Source organism: Oncorhynchus clarkii, chromosome 19, assembly GCF_045791955.1.
Source record: "Oncorhynchus clarkii lewisi isolate Uvic-CL-2024 chromosome 19, UVic_Ocla_1.0, whole genome shotgun sequence".
In the NCBI taxonomy this organism is placed as follows: Eukaryota; Metazoa; Chordata; class Actinopteri; order Salmoniformes; family Salmonidae; genus Oncorhynchus; species Oncorhynchus clarkii.
The window spans coordinates 38,171,671-38,197,588 of NC_092165.1; the positions used below are offsets into that span (position 1 = coordinate 38,171,671).

At 42.9% G+C, this 25,918-nt stretch overlaps 2 protein-coding genes across 10 annotated transcripts in view; both read left to right on the top strand.

The window, feature by feature from the left end:
• Positions 1–1,892: 1,892 nt before the first annotated feature.
• On the top strand, positions 1,893–8,633 carry LOC139374243 (guanine nucleotide exchange factor C9orf72-like). 2 transcript variants are annotated; one of them, XM_071115269.1, is made up of 10 exons: positions 1,893–1,974; positions 3,727–4,291; positions 4,512–4,607; positions 5,094–5,158; positions 6,055–6,127; positions 6,410–6,526; positions 6,814–7,055; positions 7,245–7,302; positions 7,420–7,529; positions 7,648–8,633. In XM_071115269.1, exons 2-10 carry the CDS (start codon positions 3,848–3,850, stop codon positions 7,832–7,834), a joined length of 1,392 nt encoding a protein of 463 aa, XP_070971370.1. In that variant the 5' UTR covers positions 1,893–1,974; positions 3,727–3,847; the 3' UTR covers positions 7,835–8,633. The 2 variants fall into 2 exon arrangements, with proteins under 2 accessions (XP_070971370.1, XP_070971371.1); XM_071115270.1 differs by lacking the exon at positions 1,893–1,974 and having other exon boundaries at positions 3,732–4,291; positions 6,064–6,127.
• A 1,742-nt stretch (positions 8,634–10,375) lies between these two features.
• The window catches only part of LOC139375134 (bridge-like lipid transfer protein family member 1), a 129,452-nt gene continuing 113,909 nt past the window's right edge, over positions 10,376–25,918 (top strand). For all 8 annotated transcript variants that reach the window (XM_071116621.1, XM_071116622.1, XM_071116624.1 and 5 more), the window contains exons 1-3: positions 10,376–10,575; positions 22,729–22,858; positions 24,527–24,643. In XM_071116621.1, the coding sequence (XP_070972722.1) occupies positions 22,762–22,858; positions 24,527–24,643 (214 nt within the window). In that variant the 5' untranslated portion in view covers positions 10,376–10,575; positions 22,729–22,761. The remainder of the gene's footprint in view (positions 10,576–22,728; positions 22,859–24,526; positions 24,644–25,918) is intronic.

Sequence of the window (25,918 nt, forward strand, 5' to 3'; positions counted from 1 at the left end):
TGCTTGTTTGAGCTGGTGTAGCCTTTTCAATACATGATTCCTGTTGCTAAAACACAAAGGTATTCAGTTTTATGAAATCAGTATATTTTGGTTGCAATACCAGGGCCTATGACAGAGCATATTTTGAAGACACAAAACAGCTATTCCTTCATTTTGGTTAATGGTTGTATGTCAGACAACGGTCAAGGCAGTGAGGCAGAAGTCAAGCACTTTAGCTGATGGAGAGGTCATAGCGGTGCTTAGGGGGTCATGGCTAATTAGTGAGAATGAATGACCATGGCCTTGAGGGCGAAACACAATTACTGACTAAATGGAAAAGTAAGGCACCAGTTATCAGTAATGGAAAGTTTTAGCGTTAAACTCCTATTACCTCAAGTCCTAGGCAAATGTTAGCAATTAAATTGTTTTTTCTGTGTGGGATGAGGTTTTTATTGAATACAACAGCAGACCACAGGAGGTTGGTAGCACCTTAATTGAGGATGACGGGCTCATGGTAATGGCTGCAGCGGAATAAGTGAAATGGTATCAAATACATCAAACACATGATTTCCATGTGTTTGATTCCATTCAATTCTCTCCTTTCCAGGCATTATTATGAGCTGTCCTCCCCTCAGCAGCCTCCACAACAGCAGACATACCACCCTGGCTGTCTTTTTGCCTGAAGCTAAAGCAGAGCTGGGCCTAGTCGGTGTTTGGATGGGAGACCCCCCTGGCTAAATCAGACAGATGCTGGGATCAGTGGCTCAGGCTAGCAATGGAATACATTTCCCAATGGTATACAAATTGAGACATAGTGACAAGCACAGAATAAATGCAACTATTCATCATCTGTCCAGTCATGGGTGTTGTTATTGGTCTTTCAAATACTCTAACCCAAGGTGATGCCTAAGAGATGGCCTGCTCTGTGTCTTTCTCTGATCATTGTCAGTCTGATAGTCTTATCCAAAATCCACAGTTTATTGGCTTGTTAGTTTTTCAGTATGGCGTCGAAGTGCAGCTGTCAAAAAGGGATTTAAGCCAGCTGAGACTGGATTCTTTGAAGTTCTCTGTTTCCAACCATTACAGAGATGATTGTGTGTGTGCCTCATTTGGAATGAGAGTAAAAGGGCTCTGGGTTATTATTGTGCCCAGCACCCACAGTTTCTTCTTTGAAATATGGCAGTTGAACCCTCTTGAGTAAAATGTCCTATCATCACTTGAAAAAAAATTGTTGATGTGATTTGTGCTTATAACAGCTTATTTTCACAGCCTGCCTCTTTTTACACTTTTATCTGACAATTTCATAACATAACCAAGGATTCCATGATACAATATTGTTTGATGTAATCCAATCCCAATCATTTTAAGAGAAATTGTTGATGATCTACAGTGAGTACTGTACTTCGTTACAAGGAGAGGGTGGTAAAGAGGCCCTGGGAAGAGGAGTGGATGAGTTGCTACCCTAGACACTCAGTGATATAAGGTCAGTTCATAGACCGTATATAAACATATGGTCAGTTGCACATTTCCACCCCTAATGGATTGGTGAGGGTAAGATTATCCTACATGGCTAAAAGGGAATTAAAAAGTTAATTTTAAATGGGCCTAGCTGAAGGTATAATTCATTGACCTTCCTTCAACAACAAAAAATCCTCCCTGCCTCTCAACGCAACCTAGATACCTGTTGCTCATGCAGTGTGAGAATGAAGTGAGAATGTTTGTTTGTAAAGCAGGTGCAAGTCAAGAGCCAAGTAAAAGTAAATATAAACAGAAAGATATCTGAATCACCACCTAGTTTGTATTATTATTATTTTTTGCAGGGGAAATGACATAATCTCTTTTAGATACCTTAATATTTCGCCAGAGGGCAGTGTGCCCTCACGGCAAATTACGTAGTATTGACAAATGAGGAAGTGATTATTATGTTGTTTTTTTCAACGCTAAACCTTCTGTGGCTCTTCATGGGAGCTACAATTGAAACACGATGAGACTTTGGTGAGTAACTCCTCTCTTTCAAATGTAGATATAATTGAACATGACGAAATTGCTACAAGTGGGATGCACTGTTGAGCTCTACATCCCGAGGGGTTCATACTGATTGTGGCAGCCGGTTAAATGGCGTCCCTTGACAAGGCAAGAAGAAGAAGATGTATGTCAGGAGAAGTGTAGTATTATCACAAGGAGACTTATACTTGGAATACGGAGGTGGAGTGGGGGGAAATGTGGATGCAGAGGAGGTCTAAGAGAGAGAGAGAGAGAGAGAGAGAGAGAGGGATAAGAGAGTGAGCTTGAGTCTGTTAAAAAAGGGAGATGGTTTGTTAAAAAAATAATGGTAGAAAGTGTAAGCAGGGTGAGAAATGTAAATGATTGAGGGTGTGGTGAAGTTCTCGGAGCCGAAGGTCGGGATAAAGATGATGGTGACAGTAGGAGTGACATTTTTGGAAAAAGTTGACTCTTGCCTTTTGGCTGATCCATTTGTGGTTTCGGGGTGGGTGAAAACCGACATGGGTGCTGTGGAATCGGTGAGGGTAACCAGAAGTGGTCTTGTGATAATTGTTTGTGTTTCTGCTGGTCAGAGGGACCAGGCGCTCCATGTTAAACGAATAGGGGCAAGAGATGTGAATTGTTTTGCTCTCAAGAAAGGGGCGCCATTGAAAGGAGTGATTACTGACCAACTGAAGGGGAAGATTCCCGGTGTTTGTGATGCTCTTCGTTTGGTGCGACGAAGGCAGGGTAGCGTGGGCAGTGAATCACAAATCATTATTTGCCCAACAAAGTGATGTTAGGATATAAGTTATCCTGTACGACCACTTGTGCCGAATACATTGTTGTTACAGGTGTCGACCTTATGGGAATCTGGCAGCAGTGTGTAGGAGGCAGGTTCCTAGGTGTGAGAAGTGTGCAGAAGGGCACAAGACAAAGGAATGTGTAGCATTGGGGGAAGTAGTGGTCTGTGTTAATTGTAGGGGTGCCCATGGGGCTGAGGATCAGAAATGTCCAGTGCTAGAGAGGCAGGTTGAGGTTTCCAAAGTTAGTGTAATGCAGAAGTTGTCATGCTGAGGCAGTGAAGAAGGTAGATGATGAGTCAAGGGATCCTGAGAGGAGTGGTGTGAGTAGTCTATCTGTACCAATACAGAGGGATGAACCTACAAGTGATATTTGCTTCAGTAAGATTGGATTTTTGGCTTTTATAGCAATGGTTATCAACTGTACTGCAAGGATGGAACGTAGCCGCAGATAAGAGGTTGTGGTGGCAGCTGCAGAGAGGTATTTGTGTGTGCGAGTTTTGATATCAGAGTTACAGGGTGTGTTGAGTGGTGGTGTCCCATCCTTTCAGGCTGTTGGCCTGAAGTAGGACTAAATAGAGGAGTATTTATTTGAGTGTAGTGTTAGATGGTAGGGTATTTGTTTTATTATTTTTTTCTTCAGTGAAGTACAAGGGAGTTATACTCCAGTCTAGTAGGTGGCGGTAATGCAACATGTATTGGATGCCAACTGCCGTCAAACCTCAGAAAAATGTATTCAGACATGCGGCATGTCAGGATGTGTAGTTCGTCGTTTGTTTCACATTTATTAAACCCCTGAAAAACATGACTTGAATGCTGTAGACAGTAACCCTAAACCGTCAAAATAGATTTCAAAAGTGTTTTTTGATGGTGATTGATTTGTATTTGTGAAGGTGCTAGAGTGCAGTATTATAGGTGATACTATATTCTAACATGTTTATTTTATCTTCCTATAACACAGGTTGAACAATAAAGAGCTGCATAATTCTACCAACCAGGCTTAGGCCTGGTCACACTATGTTCCTCCTGTCTAGTCTTCTTCTTGGCCCCCCCTCCCAGGAACAGTAAATAGTTACAGTAACATGTCTTCAGGCCCACCTCAGTCGCCCACAGTGGCTAAGACAGAGGTGACTGTTGAAGGAGAATGCCCTATCTTCGCTGCCACCTTTGCCTACTGGGACAACATTCTGGGCCCGCGGGTGTGTCACATCTGGGCTCCCAGGTGCGAGCAACCACTGTTGCTGAGCGATGGCGAAGTCACCTTCCTGGCCAATCACACGCTGAACGGGGAGATTCTGCGCAGCACAGAGTGCGGCGCCGTGGACGTCAAATTCTTCGTCCTAGCTGAGAAGGGTGTCATCATCATCTCGCTCATCTTCGACGGCGAGCTGAAGGGTGACAAGAACACCTGTGCCCTGTCCATCATCCTGCCGCAGACAGAGCTGGCCTTCTACCTGCCCTTGCACATGGTCTGTGTGGATCGGCTCAAACACATAATCCGCAAGGGACGCATCTGGATGCAAAAGGCAAGTATTCAGACGCCATGTTCCAAATCTGCCTCACACTAGGCCATCCCCTTAAGGCAGTGTTTCTCAATCCATTCCTAGGGAAATTGATGTTCTTGTTCTAACCCAGTACGTGAATGATCTATGCTCCCCAAAGAGCGAAATGGTTAAAATCAAGTAAGTCAGCACTAACACCTGAATCATGAAGCCTGCCATGCCTTTTTTTGTAATTGACGTACAGGGCTACAACATAATTTCTGTGCTGTCATCAGAGATTGTCCCCATCATGGAGCTGCTGTCATCCATGAAGACACACAGTGTCCCAGAGGACATAGACGTGAGTATCTGAAGCGATCATGCACATTGGGCAACACTTTCATCATGCAAAACAGTACTTTGCAAATACTACAGTAGAACTATGCATACCCATTTATGTAGGAACTTATCTTAAACAGTTACGTCCACGAGAAGGAGACTTCACTATTGTCACATTATTACATCCAAGACTGACATCGAACTAGTTTCACTGATTTGTTAAGTCTCACACGGCTTTCGTTACACACCCCCAAAATAACATTGAAAAGGAAACTAAAAATTCAAAGCCTCCACATCATTCATCTATGTGAGAAAAGTTCTAACCACTGAGGCTCGACTGAAGCTTTAATTAACATTTTGATGTTCATCAATGAGACAAATTGTTAACTCACTATTCCACTTTAATTTACTGTATGTCTCGCTATAGTAGGTATAATTTTTTTTTAAAGTATCTTGTCCTTCGTGTTGATTATTTCACCAAGAATCGTGTTTGTTCCCTGATTGCTAGATCAAGGACACCATCCTAAATGACGATGACATCGGAGACGGCTATCATGAAGATTTCCTGCACAAGTAAACACTTTTAGGAAACTTTGTCTGGGATTCAGTCCTACGCCTACCTGGTATAGAAATGTAATTATGAAAATTGGAAGCATCTGCTTGCGAGTTGTCTACTTGGTATTTTTGCAGTGGCCAAAACTATTATTTCACCATATTTAAGCAAAAATTATGAGTAATCTTACTTGCCCACTATCAAGAAACAACTTTGAGTGCTCCTGTGGTTTTATTTTCTGGGATAGTCACAGGGTTGAAGAATGTTTCACTCTCCCTCAGTTTAGCACCTTTCCTCTCCTTTTTTGTCCAAGCTGGGTTGGTCCATTGGGTACACATTGCTTACCTTGCACACTATATTTGTGATTAGGTCATAGTTATCAGTGGAGTGCAGTTATGCACCCCTGACAGATCTGTCGAAACAATTATCTTAGCTACCTGTGGAGATGACAAATGCACTGCAAGTCACAATTTATTTACTCAGCTTTTGAGTGTTCTTGCAGTAGTCAGGAAACACTTTTGTGTCATGAGATGTATTTGATTAATCCTCTCATTTGGATATTTAGAGACTGATATTGAATGACAGACACACACAGCAAATCTTTTACTATCTTTGTGGGGACCTAACATTTATTTCCATTCAAAATCCTTAACCCCTAAACCTCCTAACCCGAATGTAACCCTTAACCTAACCCCCAAACCTAAAATAGCCTTTGTATTTGTGAGAATCTGGGAAATGTCCCTGGACTTTTGAGGATTTCTCGTACCCACAAGGATAGTAATACAAGCACACATACACACGGACACATTTTAATCTTGCTCATGTTCCCATTATACTAAATTAATATCAAGTGACCATCCCTCATCCTTGTCATTAATAAATAATACACCAAATGAAATTTGCCTCCGTCTCTCAGGGCAGTCAGTTCTCATCTCCAAACTTGTGGCTGCTCCATGGTGGTCGGAAGCAACCCAGACAAAGTCAACAAGGTACTGACAGGCTGCCAATACTCTGTGCTAAGCACATGCATACACTGGCTAATGTATCAGCATATGTATTCACACTCATCCACACACTAGCTGTATCAACATAAATGTTCTACACACAGATGTGACTGCATATGTTATTGTGTATCTAAAATAATACAGCGTACAAAATCCCACAATACTGGTTCACACACACCTCCAAATCCGCTCTCCATCTCGGAAATGCGGATGTTGTTGAGAGGTATTCCACATTGATATTCATTCATATGTTTTCTTGCGCTCTAGGTAGTGCTCACGCTGTGCCTCTTCCTCACCCCTGCTGAGAGGAAGTGCTCTCGGTTCTGTAAAGCTGACTCTACTTTCAAGTATGACACAGGACTGTTTGTACAAGGCCTCCTCAAGGTACCCCACAACGCCACTCTAAATTACAGTTTTCCTACTGGGCGTGCCAGCCTAGCACTAACACACCTGTTTCAAATAATAAACTAATAATGAGCTTCGGTTCAATAAGAGATACATTAAAGCCTTGTTTTACTCATATCAATATTAACCCATTGTAAGTGCATGTAAATGTAATGCAAATTAATAGTCTTTATTCAAACCAAGGCCTCAAATGAACAAATGCTCATATCTTTACAACAGACTGCCACTTTGGCATTGTGATCCCCCCTCATTACTCTCCCACCCAGGACTCCATGGGCAGTTTTGTCTTGCCCTTCCGCCAGGTGCTGTACTCACCCTACCCGACCACGCACATCGACGTGGACATCAACACGGTGAAGCAGATGCCGCCCTGCCATGAGCACACACACATTCAGCGGCGCTACATGCGCTCAGAGCTCAGCGCGCTCTGGAAGGCGGCCAGCGAAGAGGACATCGCCCCCGACACTGACACCGGCATCCACACCGACGAGTCCTTCACCCCCGACCTGTATGCTCTCTCCTGTTCTGTTCTTCCAATTAGATTGGAATTGGCTATGTTTATTTTGTTGCATAACTCATTGCTTGATTTATTTGAAATTTATAAAATGTGTATTTGTCTTGTTTACATTTACATTAATGAAAGAAATATGGATGTTATTCTGTTTTTTGACCACTAAAAGCTCCACTCTTTTCTCAGAAATGTTTTTCAGGACGTTATGCATAAAGACACCCTGGTAAAGTCATTTATAGATGAGGTAAGACACCGGCACAAAGTAAGCAACAATATTTGTGGTTTGAAAAATGTTGTCATTTGTCAGCCGTTAATGGCTTATCAGGGCCAACTGTATTAGTTAATTCTGTTTTGTTCCCAGGTGTTCATGCTGAAGCCAGGTCTCAATCTGCGAAGTACTTACTTGGCCCAGTTCTTGCTGATCCTTCACAGGAAGGCACTCACACTACTCAAATACATTGAAGATGAGACGTGAGTTACCTCTCACCATGGAAGCAGATGTAATTGGTTTTAATATGACTTTTGCCACAGCACAGCAGCACACCATGTAGTACAACTTTTGATAACAGTTTGAATTCCTCACCCACAGGCAAAAGGGAAAGAAGCCTTTCCGATCCTTGCGCAGCTTGAAGACCGACCTCGACCTGATGGTGGAAGGCGACCTGAATATCATCATGGCATTGGCTGAAAAGCAAAGGGCTGGACTGCACTCCTTTGTATTTGGGAAGCAATTCTACACCAGTGTACAGGAGCGAGATGTGCTCATGAGCTTTTGACTCTTACTCTCATGACATGTTTATCAGCTTTTAAGAAATGGGAAAGAAATTGACATATGACTTGTCCAAAAGCTGCCTTTACTAGGTTACATGTTTTGTCCACTAAAGAGGGTTGAAGTGTTAAAAATAAATACAGTATGACAACCAGAATATCAGATGCCCATTTAAAGTCCAAAAACTTTGTGCTGCTGTCCTTTATTGCTAATCTTCATTGTTTTATTCAAAGCATGAGTCTAGTGTCTTCCATGTCTGTGTTGTACAACAAGCCCTTGATGGGACTCCACTTTATTTGTGAAACTTAATTGTTTGGATACTATTTATATCAATAATACCACACTGATTGTACAACAATTGGTACTTCCTCTATCTATGACTGAATGACCACAACAGCCATGTCCAGGTTATGAACCATGTATTGCCCTTTTGCAGTATGTACTGTATGTCTGAGCATTCATGCTGATTGTTGACTAGAGACAGGTTTGTTTAAGTTTGACATGTACATCATGATGTGTATAGAATTGAATTGTCTTGACATTATTTTGTCATCATAATTACCGTTTGACATGATACTAAATGTATCGTAATGTGTGTAAGGCTTTATCATGTGGCAACTTTGACTCATCTCACAGTGGCCTTAACTTACAGTATTTTCTCACTAGCTTTCATTTGGTAGACGTGGTTAATGGTATATACTAGTGAAACCATAATGTTATTAACCCCACTTGCCTTCATGCTGATGCAGCGTTATTCTCTAACATTTGTAAATGCATCCATGATAAAAACATTTGTCAATACAAAATGGTATGCATATTTACTACAATTAGTTTACACACATTTACTAGTCTTCCAGAATGTGCCTTGAAATTTCCCACTGTTGTCTGAACAACCTATTTGGTACAGCCCCTCCCATAGGCTGTTTGGCAACCTTTTACGAAAATGAAAGAGAACTTTGGATTACCTTGGTTTTCTGAGTAGAGTAACGGGTTGCCAAACAAGTCATGTGAACTCCTTCCTGTCACGCAATGTGATTGAGATAAAGATGTATACAGTCACGCCACACCTTTACTGTACCCACATGACCTGTCACTATGAAAAGGTGGTGTGGCGTGACTTACTATTACTTCAATTGAAGTGTAGAGGTGGGAGGAACGCCATGAAAGCTTGGCCACCCGTTACTTTACTCAGAACCAAGTAACTTGCAGTATGTAACATCCAACGTTCTCTTTCATTTTCTAAAAGGTTGCCAAACAGCCTATGGGAGAGGCTGTACCAAAGAGGTCTGTTGGACAACAGAGTGGGAAAACTTACCATTTATCTTAGTCCAGATGAGTCCCTAACAGGGTAACAGAATTTCAACTGTGGTATACAACTAAATACACATGCAAGCTGAAAGCTTTGAACTTAAAACATGATGCTTCACCAAGAGTGGAAGGCCTCTGTACAGAACATCCATTTCACTGATGGTTGATAAGTATGTACAAGGTTCTCGGCATGCTCAGAACCACAGACCCCACGGATGGTGTGGACATAACATTAGGTATGTAGTACCTCATGAAAGTCATGGGTGTTGACCAACTTGCAGCAACACAGAGTCCAGGGAGCTCCATCTGAACAGTGCCCATGGATAGACCATACCCCTGGTGGAGTTGGCTACTACGCCATCTGGAGTTGGACTATAGCTCAAATGCCAGACAGATAGGTCCGGCAGGCCAGATAGCTAGGATGTCATTGTAAATAAGAACGTGTTCTTAACTGACTTGCCTAGTAAAAAAAAAAAATCCGACCAGATAGCTAAGTCAAGCTGGCCGACCGGTCCTTGCTTTCTGGACGGCAGGCTGGACCTACCTATTTAGACCTTGCTATAGGCAGATTGTTAGGTCCGGCCAAAAGGCAGGCCAGTAAACATTCACATGCGTGAATAGGAAGTTCTCACAGATTGTTGGCGACCCGTTACGAAAAACAAAGAGAACCAATGCATTAGGTAGCGCCCATGCATAATAATACAATTATTACAGTCGATACGCTGAAATAAATGCTTATCTTCAAGTATGATGTACAAAATCCTTCGTATTGGTTGATTTATCGACCACCATTTACCCATTGGTCGAACTTTGCATGTGGTGTTTGCGACAGGAAAACCAGTAAACTAGCTAGATCAGAGATACTTTTGAGGAGATGGAAAACTCTAATCGAATCTAAGTTAGCGCCCATTGTGTACGTTGCCCATGCTACGTCAATGGACCGTGCGGTGCATTCTGGGCGATTCTGGGACATGGCGAGCTCTCCTTCAGAGTGAATGGGAGTCAATTGGGCGCTAGCTCAAAAACGCAACCGTAGCATGAATTTCGTTAACAAGAAGTACAACATTACAAATATTTTCCACGATGTGAGATAAGTAACTTGCAGTATGTAATATTGTATAGCATTGGAATCGTACAATTGCGTACTTTTCAGTAAGATAAGCACGTTTCTCGACTCACCCTGACGTTGAGAAGGGATTGCTTAGCATCTGCGTGACGGATTATAACAACGTGATCGCGATTGGTCGATAGTCTGCTGGGTTATACGTTCATCCATTCATTTCCCAATTGGATTGCTATCTCCTCCTTTCCGTAATATCTCTGGCTAGATGGCATGTAAATATTCTGGAGAGCCGCTAAGGATGTCTAAAAGAACGAAAGGCTAGAACTCCCGAACAATTGGAGCAAAATGAAATCGAATGTCATACAAAGTATATCAAGGTTTGTGTTATCTGTTTTTGCCCTTAGACTTTCTATACGGAGAAAGACCAAGTCGTTGGGTGCGGCCTGGCTGTTGTAACATGCTAACTAGTCTAGATAGCAAACGTCATTAGCTTGCTTACCTGAAGCTTTGGGGAACCGTGGCTGTCAACGATGCTGCAAGGCAGACATGGCGTTGCAAGTGTCTGTTGGTTTACTTGAAATTACCCTATTCATGTGTTTTGTCCATAACTTGTAGATACATTAATGACCTCAGAATTCCCCAAATCTCAAAATAATTGTTAGCGGACGAGTGTATAAACTGGCGCTCGTGCCCACACAGCAAACAAACCTAGCTAGCGAACGTTACTAGCTAATTTACTAACTGAAGTAGTTTTCAAAATGTTGATCATTACCGGGCGACCCCTGGTCGTTGAATACAATAGACTCGGGACCCCCCCGCCCCCAAACATGGATGTGCACAGCAGCCAGTATTCATTGCAATCATTAAAATGGTGATGGAATTGAGTGCAAGGTCGTACACTCTTATTCTGAAAGCCACATAACGTTAGCTAGCTGGCTAACTAAGCCAGCTTGCCTCTTGGCTAGCTAACTAACTTACAAACAGAAATACTCCCATTTATGACCGTCACATAATTATGTAGTCAAGTATATTTCATCAGGCCAGACAAAACTCTTTGTCATGATGGTTGCTTCACTTATGCTGTTGTCAAACATCCAATTTACCATTGCAACATGTTTAAGCCTGCCTTGAAAGATTTAAGCAGTAGAGGCTCTTTAGAGGAGGAGGGGGAGGACCATGCTCCTTGGGGAATTTCATAAAAATAGTAAAACATTAAAACTATACTAAATATATTCACGTCACCAAATAATTTATCAAACCACACAGATTTGCAATGAATGTCTACAGTGTCCTCAACAGCACTCTGTAGGATAGCACCATGGTGTAGCCAGTAGACAGCTAGCTTGTGTCCTCCTCTGGGTACATTGACTTCAATACTAAACCTAGGAGGCTCGTGGTTCTCAACATCTTCCGGCTACACAGTAATTATGACAACTTCCGGAGGATGTCCTCCAACCTATCAGAGCTCTTGCAGCATGAACTGACATGTTGTCCACCCAATCAAATAATCAGATACGTAATATACTACTGAAAGCACAAGCTACAGCTAGCCTAGCACTGCATAGTGCATCAATGTGTTGAGTAGTTGACTCCGAGAGAAAAAGACAGTAGTTTAACAATTAACTAATTAATTTCTTCAAAAATGGAGAACAGAGAGAGAGAGTTATATTTCATCTATTTGTTTTACTTCCCCTTACTTAGTTAGAAAATGCAGCTAGCTAGTTTAGTCTACTCAAACACCATGCTCAAACAGAGGGATGCTATGTTGCTAGCTGCCTTTGACTATCCAACACAAGACTGGAACAATTCAAAGTCAAGGTTGAAATACTGTCTGCTTGCATAAGTGTCAAAGAACACATTTCACACCCATTCACATTTTCTCAAGAGATGCTGAAAGAAATCATTATTCTCCACTTGTGTTCCCGAGACAAAATGTACATTGGTTTAATTTCACTGCGAGAAATTTATAATTCTGCAGGAGTTGATCTTACAGTTGAAGTCGGAAGTTTACATACACTTAGGTTGGAGTCATTAACTTGTTTTTCAACCAGTCCACAAATGTCTTGTTAGCAAACTATAGTTTTGGCAAGTCGGTTAGGACATCTACTTTGTTCATGACATAAGTCATTTTTCCAACAATTGTTTCGAGACAGATTATTTCACTTATAATTCACTGTATCACAATTCCAGTGGGTCAGAAGTTTACATAGACTAAGTTGACTGTGCTTTTAAACAGCTTGGAAAATTCCAGAAAATGATGTCATGGCTTTAGAAGCTTCTGATAGGCTAATTGACATCATTGGAGTCAATTGGAGGTGTACCTGTGGATGTATTTCAAGGCCTACCTTCAAACGCAATGCCTCTTTGCTTGTCATCATGGGAAATTCAAAAGAAATCGGCCAAGACCTCAGAAAAAAATTGTAGACCTCCACAAGTCTGGTTCATCCTTGGTAGCAATTTCCAAACCCCTGAAGGTACCATGTTAATCTGTACAAACAATAGTACGCAAGTATAAACACCATGGGACCACGCAGCCTCGTACTGCTCAGGAAGGAGACGTGTTCTGTCTCCTAGAGGTGAACGTACTAGAGGTCGAGCAATTTAGATTTTTCAGCACCGATACAGATTATTGGAGGACAAAAAAAGCCGATACCGATTAATCGGACAATTTTTATATATATATATTTGTAATTATGACAATTACAACAATACTGAATGAACAATGAACACTTTTATTTTAACTTAATATAATACATCAATAAAATCAATTTAGTCTCAAATAAATAATGAAGCATGTTCAATTTGGTTTAAATAATGCAAAAACAAAGTGTTTGAGAAGAAAGTAATATGTGCCATGTAAGAAAGCTAACATTTAAGTTCTTTGCTCAGAACATGAGAAGATATGAAAGCTCGTGGTTCCTTTTAACATGAGTCTTAAATAGTCCCAGGTAAGACGTTTTAGGTTGTAGTTATTATAGGACTATTTCTCTCTATACCATTTGTATTCCATAAACCTTTGACTATTGGATGTTATAATAGATACTTTAATATTGCCAGCCTAATCTCGGGAGTTGACAGGCTTGAAGTCATAAACAGCACACTGCTTGAAGCATTGCGAAGAGCTGCTTGCAAATTCACGAAAGTCTGTTTGAATGAATGCTTACGAGCCTGCTGCTGCCTACCACCCCTCAGTCAGACTGCTCTATCAAATCATAGACTTAATTATAACATAATAGCACACAGAAATACGAGCCTTAGGTCATTAATATGGTCAAATGGTCATTTCGAAAACAAAACATTTATTCTTTCAGTGAAATGCGGAACCGTTCCGTATTTTATTTAATGGGTGGCATCTATAAGTCTAAATATTGCTGTTACATTGCACAACCTTCAATGTTATGTCATAATTACGTACAATTCTGGCAAGTTAGTTTGCAAAAAGCAAGGCGGCCCAAACTGTTGCATATACCCTGACTGTGTCATTTCTCTTGTGTTCATTTTACGCAATTTCCCTAGTTTAATATTGCCTGCTAACATGAATTTCTTTTAACTAAAAGGCAGGTTTAAAAATATGTACTTCTGTGTCTTGATTTTAAGAAAAGCTTTGATGTTTATGCTTAGGTACATTCGTGCCACGATTGTGCTTTTTTTCGTGAACGTGCTTTCGTTAAATCATCCCCTGTTTAGCGAAGTTGGCTGTCTGTTAGGAAGAAATAGCCTTCACACAGTTCGCAACGAGCCAGGCGGCCCAAACTGCTACATATACCCTGACTCTGTTGCACCGAACGCAAGAGAAGTGACACAATTTCCCTTGTTAAAAGAAATGCATGTTAGCAGACAATATTAACTAAATATGCAGGTTTAAACATATATACTTGTGTATTGATTTTAAGAAAGGCGTTGACGTTTATGGTTAGGTACACATTGGTGCAACGACAGTGCTTTTTTTCTCGAATGCACGAGTTAAATCACCCGTTTGGCGGCGAAGTAGGCTGTGATTCAATGATAAATTAGTAGGCACTGCATCGATTATATGCAACGCAGGACAAGCTAGATAACTACACATGGTTGATGATATTACTAGTTTAACTAGTGATTATGTTAAGATTGATTGTTTTTTATAAGATGAGTTTAATGCTAGCTAGCACCTTACATTTTCTCCTTGCTGCACTCGCATAACCGGTAGTCAGCCTGCCACGCAGTCTCCTCGTGGAGTGCAATGTAATCGGCCATGATCAGTGTCCAAAAATGCTGATTACCGATTGTTATGAAATCTTGAAATCGGCCCTAATTAATCGATTCCGATTAATCGGTCGACATCTAGAACATACTTTGGTGCGAAAAGTGCAAATCAATCCCAGAACAACAGCAAAGGACCTTGTGAAGATGCTGGAGGAAACGAGTACAAAAGTATCTATATCCACAGGAAAACGAGTCATATATTATCCATATTATATTATGAAAAACTGAGTTTAAATGTATTTGGCTATGGTGTATGTAAACTTCCATATTCAACTGTATATTACGCTACATGTGAGAGGTTGGCAAGATGGCGCCGACAGAGAAGGTCGCCTCTCTTCGAGTCCTTAGGAAACTATGCAGTATTTTTAGTTTTGTTATGTATTATTTCTTTATTTGTTAGCCCAGAAAATCTTAAGCATTTTTACATACAGCCGGAAAGAACTATTGGATATTAACATTACTATCAGGAATACGACTTTCCCGAAGCGGATCCTTCGTTCGGACCACCACCCAGGACATTGGATCTAATCCCAGAGGCCGACCCAAAACAACGTCGCTGCAGAAGACGTAGACGGACTGACCTCCTGGTCAGACGTTCAGAGGCGTGCACACCACCCACCGCTTCCCAGTATATTACTCGCTGATGTCCGGTCTCTAGACAATAAGGTGGACGAAATTAGGGCAAGGGTTGCCTTCCAGAGAGACATCAGAGATTGTAACATTCTCTGTTTTGTGGAACCATGGCTCTCTCGGGATATGTTGTCAGACTTGGTACAGCCACCGGGTTTCTTCATGCGTCGCGCCGACAGAAATAAACATTTCTCTGGGAAGAAGGGCGGGGGTGTTCTGACCTCAACTCCATTTTGCTCCTACCGTCCTACAGGCAGAAACTGAAACAGGATGTACCCGTGACTAAAATCATTCAATGCTGGTCTGACCAATCAGAATCCACGCTTCAAGATTGTTTTGATCACTCGGACTGGGAGATGTTCTGGGAAGCCTCAGAGAATAACATCGATTTATACCTTGACTCGGTGAGTGAATTTATAAGGAAGTGCATTGGAGATGTTGTACCCACTGTGACTATTAAAACCTACTCAAACCAGAAACCGTGGATGGATGGCGGCATTTGCGCAAAACTGAAAGTACGAACCACCGCATTCAACCATGATAAGATGACTAAGAATATGGCCGAATATAAACAGTGTAGTTATTCCCTCCGCAAGGCAATCAAACAAGCAAAATGTCGGTATAGGGAGAAAGTGGAGTCACAATACAACAGCTCAGACACGAGACGTATGTGGCAGGGTCTACAGGCAGTTGTGAAAACCAGCCTTGTCACGGACACCGATGTCTTGCTTCCAGACAAATTAAACACCTTTGACCGCTTTGAGGATAATACAGTGCCACTGAAGCTACCTAGGACTGCGGGCCCCCCCTCTTCTTCTCTGTGGCCGACGCGAGTAAGACATTTAAACGTGTTAACCCTCGCAAGGCTGCTGGCCCAGACGGCATCCCGAGCCGCGTCCTCAGAGCATGTGCAGACCAGCTGCTTCAAGATGGCCACCATTGTTCCTGTACCCAAGAAGGCAAAGATCACTGAACTAAATGACTATCGTCCTGTAGCATTCACTTCTGTCATCATGAGGTGCTTTGAGAGACTAGTCAAAGATCATATCACCTCCACCTTACCTGCCTCCCTAGACCCACTTCAGTTTGAATACTGCCCCAACAGGTCCACAGACGATGCAATTGCCATCATACTGCACACTGCCCTATCCCATCTGGACAAGATGAATACCTATGTAAGAATGCTGTTCATTGACTACAGCTCAGCATTCAACACCATGGTACCCTCAAAGCTCATAATCAAGCTGGAGGTCCTGAGTCTCAACCCCGCCCTGTGCAATTGGGTCCTGAACTCTCTGATGGGCCGCCCCCAGGTGGTGAAGGTAGAAAAAATCTCCACTTCGCTGATCCTCAACACTGGGGCCCCACAAGGGTGCGCGCTCAGCCCCCTCCTGTACTCCCTCTTCACCCATGACTGCGTGGCCAACTCAATCATCAAGTTTGCAGACGACACAACAATAGTGGTTTTGATTACCAACAACGACAAGACAGCCAACAGGGAGGAGGTGAGGGCACTCGGAGTGTGGTGTCAGGAAAACAACCTCTCACTCAACGTCAACAAAACAAAGGAGTTGATCGTGGACTTCAGGAAACAGCGGAGGGTGCACCCCCCTATCCACATCGACGGTACAGTAGTGGAGAAGGTGGAATGTTTTTTTTGTAATAAAAAAAATAATAATCATCGGCGTACACATCACGGACTGAAGAATGTGAAGAATGTGCAACTTCAACCTCAGGAGACTTGTCACCTAACTTCAACCTTTGGCTTGTCACCTAAAACCCTCACAAGCTTTTACAGAGGCACAATTGAGAGCATCCGGTCGAGTTGTATCACCGCCTGGTACGGCAACTGCTCCGCCTTCTACCCGCAAGGCCCTCCAGAGGGTGGTGCGGTCTGCACAACGCATCACCGGGGGCAAGCTACCTGCCCTCCAGGACACCTACAGCACCCTATGTCACAGGAAGGCCAAAAATATCATCAAGGACAACAGCCACCTGAGCCACTGCCTGTTCGCCCCGCTACCATCCAGAAGACAATGTCAGTACAGGTGCATCAAAGCTGGGACCGAGAGACTGAAAAACAGCTTTTATCTTAAGGCCATCAGACTGTTAAACAGGCATCACTAACACAGAGAGGCAGGCTTCTGCCTACATAGACTCGAATCATTGGCAACTTTAATAAATGGATCAATAGTCACTTTAAAAAATGCCACTTGAATAATTTTTACATATCTTACATTACTCATCTCATATGTATATACTGTATTTTATACCATCTATTGCACCTTGCATGTGCCGCTCGGCTGTCGCTCATCCATATACACTGCTCAAAAAAATAAAGGGAACACTTAAACAACACAATGTAACTCCAAGTCAATCACACTTCTGTGAAATCAAACTGTCCACTTAAGAAGCAACACTGATTGACAATACATTTCACATGCTGTTGTGCAAATGGAATAGACAACAGGTGGAAATTATAGGCAATTAACAAGACACCCCCAATAAAGGAGTGGTTCTGCAGGTGGTGACCACAGACCACTTCTCAGTTCCTATGCTTCCTAGCTGATGTTTTGGTCACTTTTGAATGCTGGCGGTGCTTTCACTCTAGTGGTAGCATGAGACGGAGTCCACAACCCACAGAAGTGGCTCAGGTAGTGCAGCTCATCCAGGATGACACATCAATGCGAGCTGTGGCAAGAAGGTTTGCTGTGTCTGTCAGCGTAGTGTCCAGAGCATGGAGGCGCTACCAGGAGACAGGCCAGTACATCAGGAGACGTGGAGGAGGCCGTAGGAGGGCAACAACCCAGCAGCAGGACCGCTACCTCCGCCTTTGTGCAAGGAGGAGCAGGAGTAGCAGGAGGAGCGCTGCCAGAGCCCTGCAAAATGACCTCCAGCAGGCCACAAATGTGCATGTGTCTGCTCAAACGGTCAGAAACAGACTCCATGAGGGTGATATGAGGGCCCGACGTCCACAGGTGGGGGTTGTGCTTACAGCCCAACACCGTGCAGGACGTTTGGCATTTGCCAGCGAACACCAAGATTGGCAAATTCACCACTGGCGCACTGCGTTCTTCACAGATGAAAGCAGGTTCACACTGAGCACATGTGACAGAGTCTGGAGACGCCGTGGAGAATGTTCTGCTGCCTGCAACATCCTCCAGCATGACCGGTTTGGCGGTAGGTCAGTCATGGTGTGGGGTGGCATTTCTTTGGGGGACCGCACAGCCCTCCATGTGCTCGCCAGAGGTAGCCTGACTGCCATTAGGTTCCGAGATGAGATCCTCAGACCCCTTGTGAGACCATATGCTGGTGCGGTTGGCCCTGGGTTCCTCTTAATGCAAGACAATGCTAGACCTCATGTGGCTGGAGTGTGTCAGCAGTTCCTGCAAGAGGAAGGCATTGATGCTATGGACTGACCCGCCCGTTCCCCAGACCTGAATCCAATTGAGCACATCTGGGACATCATGTCTCGCTCCATCCACCAACGCCACGTTGCACCACAGACTGTCCAGGAGTTGGCGGATGCTTTAGTCCAGGTCTAGGAGGAGATCCCTCAGGAGACCATCCGCCACCTCATCAGGAGCATGCCCAGGCGTTGTAGGGAGGTCATACAGGCACGTGGAGGCCACACACACTACTGAGCCTCATTTTGACTTGTTTTAAGGACATTACATCAAAGTTGGATCAGCTTGTAGTGTGGTTTTCCACTTTAATTTTGAGTGTGACTCCAAATCCAGACCTCCATGGGTTGATAAATTTGATTTCCATTGATAATTTTTGTGTGATTTTGTTGTCAGCACATTCAACTATGTAATGAAAAAAGTATTTAATAAGAATATTTCATTCATTCAGATCTAGGATGTGTTATTTTAGTGTTCCCTTTATTTTTTTGAGCAGTGTATTTTGTGAAGTGCACTAGTCCCTCCTGCAGCAAAGCACCCCCACTTCATGATGCTGCCACCCCTGTGCTTCACGGTTGGGATGTTGTTCTTCAGCTTGCAAGCCTCCCCCTTTTTCCTCCAAACATAACGATGGTCATTATGGCCAAACAGTTCTATTTTAGTTTCATCAGACCAAAGGACATTTCTCCAAGAAGTACAATCTTTGTCCCCATGTGCAGTTGCAAACCTTAGTCTGACTTTTTTTATGGCCGTTTTGGAGCAGTGGCTTCTTCCTTGCTGAGCGGCCTTTCAGGTTATGTTGATATAGGACTCGTTTTACTGTGGATATAGGTCCTTTGCTGTTGTTCTGGGATTGATTTGCACTTTTCGCACCAAAGTACTTTAATCTCTAGGAGACAGAACGCGTCTCCTTCCTGAGCGGTATGATGGCTGCATGGTCTTGGCTGATTTCTTTTGATTTTCCCATGACGTCAAGCAAAGAGGCACTGAGTTTGAAGGTAGGCCTTGAAATACATCCACAGGTACACCACCAGTTGACTCAAATGATGTCAATTAGCCTATCAGAAGCTTCTAAAGCCATGACATAATTTTCTGGAATTTTCCAAACTGTCAACTTAGTGTATGTAAACTTCTCACCCACTGGAATTGTGATACAGTGAATTATAAGTGAAATAATCTGTCTGTAAACAATTGTTGGAAAATGACTTGTCATGCACAAAGTAGATGTCCTAACTGACTTGCCAAAACTATAGTTTGTGAATAAGTGGTTGAAAAATGAGTTTTAGTGACTCCAACCTAAGTGTATGTAAACGTCCGACTTCAACTGTATAAGTACAGGAAAAATCACATTTTTGACTACACTGTCTTTAAATGGAAATTAGTTCATTTTAAATATATGGATTCCACATGTTGCTATTCCAGTCTCAATAGTCTGTTTGCCACACTCTGCACATCTATAAATTATCGATTCTTCCATGCTCTGAAGTGAAGTCTGCAGAGTTCCTTAACTTCATCCAGCAGCTAATTTTTTACATATATTTTTTAGAGAGTCAATACTTAACTGTAGCTTCCATTTTAAGAACAAAACAAAACTTTAACAGCAATTGGAGTAGCATAAATGGTTTCTGTTCAAAACATTTTGCAACAGAATCGTCGTAATGAAGACACCCCTGGTTTCACTCAACACTCATACGCACAGGAGTGTTTATGAACGGCAGTGCTTACAATGCCTTTGGAAAGTATTCAGACCCCTTGACTTTCCACATTTTGTTACTTTACAGCTTTAGTCTAAAATGGATTAAATACAAATTCTCAGCAATCTACACACAATGCCCCATAATGACAAAGCGACTTAAGGTTTTTCATTTTTTTTTGCAAATGTATTAAATAGAGAAAACAAAACCTTATGTAAATAAGTATTCAGACCCTTTGCTATGAAAATCGAAATTGAGCTCAGGTGCCTCATGTTTCCATTGATCATAGAGGTCCGAGACAGGATTGTGTCGAGGCACAGATCTGGGAAAGGGTACCAAAAAATGTCTGCTGCATTGAAGATCCCCAAGAACACAGTGGCCTCCATCATTCTTAAATGGAAGAAGTTTGGAACCACCAAGACTCTTCCTAGAGCTGGCCACCTGGACAAACTGAGCGATTGGGGAGAAAGAAGGGCATTGGTGGGGGAGGTGACCAAGAACCAGATGGTCACTCTGACAGAGCTCTGGAGTTCCTCTGTGGAGATGGGAGAACATTCCAGAAGGACAACCATCTCTGCAGCTCTCCAGTGGCCAGACGGAAGCTTCTCCACTAAAAGGCACACAACAGCCCGCTTGGAGTTTGCCAAAAGACACCTAAAAAGGTACATGGTGGCATTATGCTTTGGAAGTTTTTCAGCGGCAGGGACGTCTATCGAGGGAAAGATGAATGAAGCAAAGTTTTTAAAAAATAAAAATGTAACCCTTTTATTTAACTAGGCAACGTTCAGTTAAGAACAAATTACATTTTACAATGGCGGCCTACCGGGGAACAGTGCCTTGTTCAGGTGCAGAACGACAGATTTTTACCTTGTCAGCCCAAGGATTCCATCCAGCAACCTTTCGGTTACTGGCCCAATGCTCTAACCACTAGGCTACCTGCCTCCCCAGAGTAATCCTTGATGAAAACCTGCTCCAGAGCGCTCAGGACCTCCGACTAGGGCGAAGGTTCATTCTTCAACAAGACAACGATCCTTAGCTCTCAGACAAGACAATGCAGGAGTGGCTTTGGGACAAGTCTTTGAATGTCCTTGATTGGCCCAGCAAGAGCCCGGATTTAAACCCGATCTAACCTGACAGAGCTTGAGATGATCTGAAGAGAAGAATGTGAGAAACACCCCAAATACAGGTCTTCCAAGCTTGTAGCTTCATACCCAAGAAGACTCAAGGCAGTAATCGTTGCCAAAGGTGCTTCAACAAAGTACTGAGTAAAGGGTCTGAATACTTATGTAAATGTATTAAAAATACAAATATCATATTTGCAAAAAATGTTGTCATTATGGGGTGTTGTGTGTTGATTGCTGAGGAAAAACAACAACAATTTAATACATTTTAGAATAAGGCTGTAACGTAACAAAATCTGGGGAAAAAATCAAGTGGTCTGAATATTTTCCGAAGACACCATCTCCATTAATATGTATTAACATTTGTGTAATAAACATTTAGAATTTCTTCACTACACGCACTGGCCTGTTTTTATTAAAACTTTTCTACACAGTGCGAACTCAGGTGGGTTAGGTAGGGATTTACTCTCTGGTTCTGTGTGTGTGTTCACCACTGTACTGACCTCTCATTTTGCTGCTTAACAACTGGACCACACACACACACACACCATGCTTGTGCATTCAGCCTTACTTACACACACACACATATTGTTTTGAAATAAAACATCCGATTAATGTTCCATACAATAAGCTTCTCTCAAATTTTGTGCACAAATTTTTCCTTTAACCAAGATAATACATCCACCTGACAGGTATGGCATATCAAGAGCTGAATAAACAGCATTATCATTACACAGGTGCACCTTGTGCTGGGGACATTAAAATGCCACTCTAAAATGTGCAATTTTGTCCCCCAACACAATGCCACAAGTGTCAAGGTGAGGGAGCGTGCAATTTGCAAGCTGACTGCAGGAATGTCCAACAGAGCTGTTGCCACATAACCGGATGTTCATTTCTCTACCATAAGCCGCCTCCAACATAATTTTAGAGAATTTGACACTACATCCAACCGGCCTCAACCGCAGACCACATGTAACCACGCCAGCCCATGACCTCCACATCTGTCTTCACTTGCGGGGTGGGGGGCAGGTATTTCTGTCTGTAATAAAGCCCTTTTGTGATAAACTCATTCCGATTGACGAATAGAAAACGCAACACCTGAACCCCAAGAGATGCTGGTTAGTTTTACGACCTGGCTCATAGTTCGTAACAACTAGCATGTCATGCAAATCATTTAACAATGTAGTCTACTAGTTTGGAAAACCTTTCTGTTTTTCAGGGTCCCTCAGCTGCTGCACATTTTTGTGGCACACCTGATTCAACCATGAAAAGGCATTGATGATTAGTTGACTAGTTGAATCTGTTCTAGTGCTGGGACAGAACAGAAATGTTATGTCTGGGGTTGTCCCAGAAGAATGGATTTTGAAACACAGAGTTGTTTGGCTGTCTGCTTTGAGTATCACTGTACTCATCTTATGACCCACTTTGGTATGTTTCAGTGCTGGTTGTCATACTGAACCACAGCTGTAGCCATGGATGCCAAAGCTAACGACAGCACCTTCCCCAGTTTTGGAGACTTGGATGAGTTCCTCACCAAGCATGACTCCAATTTTGTGTGGCTCCTTGTGGGTAAGTGTTGAGGGAATTTTCTAGACTTGGGGGTGGGGGCAGTACCTGAGTTAGTGGGAGTGCAGGCTGCATTGAATCACAGCCATTTCTCACATTTGAGTTGATGAATGGGGAGCACTTAACTCTAAGTATACTGGTGTGAAGCCTCATTTAACACTATCATATCATAACAATGATTTGAGGCATAGCCATTTGAGGCATAGCTATCTACAGTGCTTTCGGAAAATATTCATACCCCCTGACCTTTTACACATTTTGTTACATTACAGCCTTATTCTGAAATGGATTCAATTGTTCCCCCCTCATCAATCTGCACACATTACCCCATAATGACATAGCAAAAACAGGTTTTTAGACATTTCTGAAAATGTATAAAAAAAACTGATATCACATTTACATACAGTACCAGTCATTAAAAGGTTTTTCTTTATTCATACCCTTTACTCAGTACTTTGTTGAAACACCTTTGGCACCGATTACAGCATTGAGTCTTCTTGAGTATGACGCTTCAAGCTTGTCAGACCTGTATTTGAGCACACCTGAGTTTCTCCCATTCTTCTCTGCATATCCTCTCAAGCTCTGTCAGGTTATTTGGGAGCGTTGCTGCACAGCTATTTTCAGGTCTCTCCAGAGATGTTCAATCGGGTTCAAGTCCGGGCTCTGGCTGGGCCACTCAAGGACATTCAGAGACTTGTCCGGAAGCCACTCCTGCGTTGTCTTGGCTGTGTGCTTAGGGTCGTTGTCCTGTTGGAAGATAAACCTTTGCCCCAGTCTGAGGTACTGAGTGCTCTGGAGCAGGTTTTCATCAAAGACCTCTCTGTATTTTGCGTTGTTCGTCTTTCCCTTGATCCTGACTAGTCTCCCAGTAGCTGCCGCTGAAAAACATCCCCAAGCATGGTGCTGCCACCACCGTGCTTCACCATAGGGATGGTGCAGGTTTCCTACAGACGTGATGCATGGCATTCAGGCCAAAGAGTTCAGTCTTGGTTTCATCAGACCAGAGAATCTTGTTTTTCATGGTCTGAGAGTCCTTTACGTGCTTTTTGGCAAACTCCAAACGGACTGTCGTGCATTTTACTGAAGAGTGGCTTCCGTCTTGTCTGATTGGTGGAGTGCTGCAAAGATGGTTGTCCTTGTGGAAGGTTGTCCCATCTCCACAGAGTGAACATCGGCTTCTTTTTCACCTTCCTGACCAAGTACCTTCTCCCCCAATTGCTCAGTTTGGCCCGGGCGGCCAGTCTTGGTGTTTCCAAACTTCTTCTATTTAAGAATGATGGAGGCCACTGGTGTTCTTGGGGACATTCAATGCTGCAGAATTGTTTTGGTACCCTTCCCCAAATCTGTGCCTCGACACAATCCTGTGTCGAGCTCTACCGACAATTCCTTCGACCTCATGTGGGACCTTATATAGACAGGTGTGTGCCCTTCCAAATCATGTCCAATCAATTGAATTTACCACAGGTGGACTCCAATCAAGTTGTAGAAACATTTCAAGGATGATCAATGGAAACAGGATGCACCTGAGCATAGTAAAGGGTCTGAATACTTATGTAAATACGTTATTTTTTTTAAAATAAATGTGCAAAAAAAAATATCTAAACCTGTTTTCGCTTTGTCATTATGGGATATTGTGTGTAGATTGAGGAAATGCTCTGTTTTCTCTTCCAGCCACCATTCTGTCCTGTGGATGGATCATCTACCTGACCTATTACAACTCCCGCAACATCGGCCTCATCTTAACCCTCATCATCAACAGACTCTGCAAGAATGGCTACATTCACATTGGTGAGTGCAAATAATGAAATGAAGCTTGCAGACGTGTTATGGTGAAAATTGCTTGAGATTTGCAGAAGCAGACTTTTATCGGTCACCTACACATGGTTAGCAGATGTTAATGCGAGTGTAGCGAAATGCTTGTGCTTCTAGTTCCGACCATGCAGTAATATCTAACAAGTAATCTAACAATTTCACAACTACCTTATACACACAAGTGTAAAGGAATTAATAAGGATATGTACATATAAATATATGGATGAGCGATGACCGAACAGCATAGGCAAGATGCGGTAGATGGTATAGAGTACAGTATATACATATGAGATGAGTGATGTAGGGTATGTAAACATTATATAAAGTGGCATTGTTTAAAGTCACTGAGACATTTATTACATCCAATTTTTAATTATTAAAGTGGCTAGAGATTTGAGTCAGTATGTTGGCAGCAGCCACTCAATGTTAGTGATGGCTGTTTAACAGACAGATGGAAGCTGTTTTTCAGTCTCTTGGTCCCAGCTTTGATGCACCTGTACTGACCTCGCCTTCTGGATGATAGCGGGGTGAACAGGCAGTGGCTCGGGTGGTTGTTGTCCTTGATGATCTTTTTGGCCTCCTGTGAACATTGGGTGGTGTAGGTGTCCTGGAGGGCATGTCGTTTGCCTCCGGTGATGCGTTGTGCAGACCGTACTACCCTCTGAAGAGCCTTGCGGTTATGGGCGGAGCAGTTGCCATACCAGGCGGTGATACAGCCGACAGGATGCTCTCGATTGTGCGTCTGTAAAAGCTTGTGAGTGTTTTTGGTGACAAGACACATTTCTTCAGCCTCCTGAGGTTGAAGAGGCGCTGTTGCTCCTTCTTCCCCACGCTGTCTGTGTGGGTGGACCATTTCAGTTTGTCCGTTATGTGTACGCCGAGGAACTTAAAACTTTCCACCTTCTCCACTACTGTCCCGTCACCTTCTCCACTACTGTCCCGAAGTCCACGATCATCTCCTTTGTTTTGTTGACGTTGAGTGTGAGGTTATTTTCCTGACACCACACTCCGAGGGCCCTCACCTCCTCCCTGTAAGCCGTCTCGTCTTTGTTGGTAATCAAGCCTACCACTGTAGTGTCATCTGCAAACTTGATGATTGAGTTGGAGGCGTGCATGGCCACGCAGTCATGGGTGAACAGGGAGTACAGGAGAGGGCTGAGAACTGACTCTTGTGGGGCCCCAGTGTTGAGGATCAGCGGGGTGGAGATGTTGTTTACTACCCTCACCACCTGTAGGCGTCCCGTCAGAAAG

Excerpts from the sequence above, each read along its gene's own strand:
- LOC139374243 (XM_071115269.1), top strand. The coding sequence starts at position 3,848 with ATGTCTTCAGGCCCACCTCAGTCGCCCACAGTGGCTAAGACAGAGGTG. Across the intron at positions 4,292-4,511 it reads GACGCATCTGGATGCAAAAG|GGCTACAACATAATTTCTGT; the intron begins GCAAGTATTCAG and ends ATTGACGTACAG. Across the intron at positions 7,530-7,647 it reads AAATACATTGAAGATGAGAC|GCAAAAGGGAAAGAAGCCTT; the intron begins GTGAGTTACCTC and ends CCTCACCCACAG.